Genomic DNA, 4,692 nt, shown 5'->3' on the forward strand with positions numbered 1-4,692 from the left:
ACTTTTTATTTGTCCTATTCCACTGTCAAGTACTTGAGGTTTTTATTTTCGCGGTTGAATATAGATTTATTAATAGTAATAACAGATCCATCTGCAAGAGACCCTCTAATAGGGAAGTGTATTTCTATTTCAATAGATCATCGTATTGCTGGTAGCTAGCTTCGCAGTACACGCATTTGTAGATTGCGATGTGTGTGTGTAGTTTCGCATGATGTACGGCTAGTTGGCTACTTTTGAACTTTGGTTTCACACACTGTGCTGGTGGCTTCTGTTCCGTGTTCTGATTGTATCTTTTGCGTTCTCTGTCCTTGTTGAAAGGTGGTAGGAAGCAGAGGCGTAGCGGGGGGGGGGTACATATGTCCCGTGCGCCGACCCCAGGGGCGGTAAAATGGGTTGAAAAAAAGTAAAAGCTCATTTTAGCTGCAGTTTTGCATTATAAATATTAAAAAAATATATGGGGGGGGGGCAAATTGAAAGTTTCTCCCCGGGGGGCGGGAAGGGTCGCTACGCCTCTGGTAGGAAGTATCCTAACAATACTTTCCTTTGAGGCGCCTTTATTTTTGCGGTTTTTGTTTTCCTGTATTAGGGCTGATGTCTTGTTTCCTTTTAACTGGTGTTAGGTCTGTATCCATAATTGCATGTGGTTTTGTAGTTTGGGGAGTCCGTTTTTGAAGAGGTGGGAAATACCTTTCTTGCTTCTGACAAATTTTCGTTCATTGTTGCTTTTAAGGGGTGTAGCTGAGTGTTTGTTTTACAGCTGGCGTTTCTTGTGTGTTGCATTCTGTTCTTTATCGGGGTTGACGTTTTATTTTAAAAAACCCTTATTAGGGGGATTTAAAGTGTGCAACAAAAAATAAAAAGACATGGGAGATAATTAACCGACATGAACCACAACTACCCTTCAAATAAAGCCAATCGAGCGCGCGGTCTTGATCTACCTATTTTTCCAAACACACCATTCAACATGTCCACAACTCTATAACCCCCTTCCCCCATTTACATGCCCACATCTCCATGACCAACCCTCAAACGTATAGATCCACACCTCCATGACCCACCCCCAGACCCACACCTCTATGACCCACCCACAGAACCACACCTCCTTGACCCACCCCAAGACCCACACCTCCATGACCCCCTCCCCCCATGACCCACCCCCAGACCCACACCTTCATGACCCATCCCAAACCCTCACCTCCATGACCCACCCCCAGACCCACATCTCCATGACCCACCCCAAGATCCACACTTCCATGACCCACCCCCAGACCCACACCTCCATGACCCACCCCCAGACCCACACCTCCATGACCCTACCCCAGACCCACACCTCCATGACCCACCCCCAGACCCACACTTCCATGACCCTACCCCAGACCCACACCTCCATGACCCTACCCCAGACCCACACCTCCATGACCCACCCCAGACCCACACCTCCATGACCCTACCCCAGACCCACACCTCCATGACCCTACCCAAGACCCACACCTCCATGACCCCCCCCCCTATCACATCCATGACCCACCCTCATGACCCATGTTGCCTGATCTGATTGTGCTATTATTTAAATCGTGACGAAAATTTACACCGCTCTGAATTTAAAAAACAATACAGATAAAAATACCTTAACTAGTTCCAAGTGACGTCACTGTGCTTGTTATAACACTGTTTTCTTAACACCTGACAAAAAAATGCAAATTCGCAGTAGGACAAAACACTGAGGGGTGGGGGATGGAGGAGCGGGTAACTTGCTAGTTCTGCGCATGTCCGGCAATCAAGCGGAACCACAAAACAGGTCTCAGGTAGACTGGAGGTGGGGGGTGGGAATTTAGGCATGCACCGTACCGAGACAGAAGGTACAGCAACATCCAATGGTGACACTTTCAGAAAGAAGAAGAAGTAGGTTTGGGTATCACCAGCCTGCATGATTCCTTATCGGTTTTTATCTTTATTTTTTTCAAACAAAATTCAAAATTTAGTAAAAAAAAAAAAAAAAAACAACAAAAAACAACCCACTAATGCTTTTGAGCTCACACATAGCTTCACTCAGAATTTCTCCTGATGGCATTTGAAAGTTCGGGGCGGGGGGGGGGGGGGGCATTAAAAATTTATTTCTTTGGTTAAAGTATATCTTTTCTATAATTTTTTTGGGTCTATTTTCAAAGGGGGCGGAGAGATTGGTGGGGGGGGGGGGAAGGAGGGAGTGGGGAGCTGTGGACTTGCTCCGGAGAGATGCCCGAAAGAAACCCTGCCCCACCTCTTCGATATGCGGCTCACCCGACCACATTCCCCCCCATCCTCAACCCCCAAACACCGAAACATCCGAGGCTCCGCCACATCCCCCCACCCCACTAGCACCCGTTTTACCATTGTTATTCTCGTTATTATATAAACGCCCAACAACCATTATACTGATTGATATAATCAACATTATCAATTTAACTGACATGATACGGTGTCCAGACTTTCCCCGTGTAAAACACTGTTTTCAACCTTATAGGAAAGGAATGATTCTTATCGGTTTATTGTTGAACAGATCGACTCATGCCATAAATTATGAGCTAGACACGGGCGTGTGACAGCTCCCATATCAAATCTCGTGGCATTCAGCTTTCACAGCACACGTAAAGGGGCCATCTATTTATGAGGTATACACGGAGCGGAGAGGTGTGTGGGGGGGGGGGGGGGGGGGGGGGGGGGGGGGGGGTTCGGTTAAAAATTGACTTTAGTGGACGTATGGGGCTGGGGTGGGGTGTCGGGTCCATGTAGAAGTCCACTTGTTGAATTTAACATTGAAGTGCTTACATTTTGTATCCTGCATGCAAAAAAGTGGTTGTGTTTAAAAAAAAAACAATAGCAAAAAAAAAAACAACAAAAAAACAAACAAAAAAAACATCGTAACATGTAAATAAAGCACTGGATTTATACCTAAACTAGATCATCCGAATCGTCATTATTGTTGACGATTTTTACTTCCCCTCCTTCCCCACTGTCACCAGAGTTTCTTCCAGGCATCTCTTCGGAGGGGGGGGGGGGAGCTTAGCCCCCCCCCCCCCCCCCCTCCGAAGAAAGTCTACCGTACCCCCCCCCCCCCCCCCGCGAACGAAATGAAATTTATATAGAAAATATATACTTTTAACAGTGTCCGCCCCACCGAAGAAAGTCTACCGCCCCCCCCCCCCCCCCACCCACCCGGAGAAAAAAGTCTGGAAGAAACACTTACCGTCAACCATCTTCCAGATCCTGGACCCAACACCTAAAATGACGTCACACCTCCGCCTACCACACCTCTCAAAACTGTTAATGTTAAAAAGAAAAAGCAACTTTTTCCTAAAGTAATTACTGAGCATGGTCAACGTTGAGTAGGCCTAGCTTGGTGTTAAGTGAAAAAAAAAAAAAATTCAGGTTCTAACATTACTGCAACAACGTGTCGTCACGCTTACTGAAACCCTTCTCCCGCCCCTCCGGAGTGTGACGTCATTTATGCACGACTCCTAATAAAAAATATATAAATAGCACCTCTTTGGGAAGAGATCGATGAAATAAATAGAAATAGAGGTCATGAACCCGAGGGGGCCTTGCGACTCATTAATCTTATAAATATTAATAATTAAAATACAGATCATTAAATTGTTTTGTTGGTTATGGGGAAGATATATATATATATATATATATATATATATATATATATATATATATATATATATATATATATATATATATATATATATATATGAGACATTTAAAACCCTAACTGTTACTGTACACTCTAGATTCTACTTTGATATTCAGGCCTAAAAATAAACGTATTAAAGCCATATATCGGTAAATAGTTACACAATACATGTTATTGAAATAGTAAATTGGTAGTAAGTTTTGAGAGGTCTACTAATTTTTTTGTGGTCGTCGGAAATCGTTTCTATACAGAGATCATGCATGCAGAAATACATTTTCTGGGATTTGTTTTTGGCGGGCAAAAGATAGCTCTCCTGTTGTTAAAGTTTATTTTAAGCGGTATTGTTGACACCCGCCCTAGCAGACGATTACCTGGCTGGGAACAAAAAAGAAGCTACGCCATAGGCAAAGATTTTCGCTTCTGTTCCCAGTCATAGCCAAAACATGTTGTGTGTTGTTTGACTGAATAAAGTTTAAAAGAAATGAATAATGTTAATGGAAAACGTAGAATTCATGATTAATTCGCTTTGGATATAATTTAAAAACATCACAAAGTAGGTTCCCAATACTGCTAAAAAAGAAGGTAAGATTTTTGTGTGCTTTTTAACAAACATTTCAGATAAAAATTCATTTATTTCGATTACGTTAAAATAAATATTTATTATTTACAATAACAATAAATAAATAAATAAATTTTACAAGTAAAAAAAATGGAAACACGGATTAGGCCTATATAGATCTATTTCCAGTAGGCCTACGTCGACACAAAAATGGCTTTAATTTAAATATTAACTTACTTCACAAAGCCACATGACGTAAACAACTTCGTCTTATCGTGGGTCCTTAGAGCCCGAAATGTTAATGAGGTACTTTTCTGAAACCAGCCAAAGTGAGAGCTTATCTAGAGTAGTCGCCAAACAAACACTATTTTGGCAGTTCACCCAGTTTATTAACTGTAACCTTTACTAGATCTAGTATTGCAGACTTTTGATATGTCTCGCTACGTCTTCATAT

At 42.6% G+C, this 4,692-nt stretch overlaps 1 protein-coding gene across 1 annotated transcript; it reads left to right on the forward strand.

The window, feature by feature from the left end:
* The first annotated feature begins 1,049 nt into the window (after positions 1-1,049).
* On the forward strand, positions 1,050-1,445 carry LOC131930519 (uncharacterized). Its single transcript, XM_059287044.1, has one exon. The coding sequence runs from the start codon at positions 1,050-1,052 to the stop codon at positions 1,443-1,445; it is 396 nt and encodes a 131-aa protein (XP_059143027.1).
* The last annotated feature ends 3,247 nt before the right edge of the window (positions 1,446-4,692 follow it).

The sequence above is a fragment of the Physella acuta genome, unplaced genomic scaffold (genome assembly GCF_028476545.2).
Source record: "Physella acuta isolate Inbredline_101_S28 unplaced genomic scaffold, ASM2847654v3 ptg001794l, whole genome shotgun sequence".
NCBI lineage: Eukaryota > Metazoa > Mollusca > Gastropoda > Physidae > Physella > Physella acuta.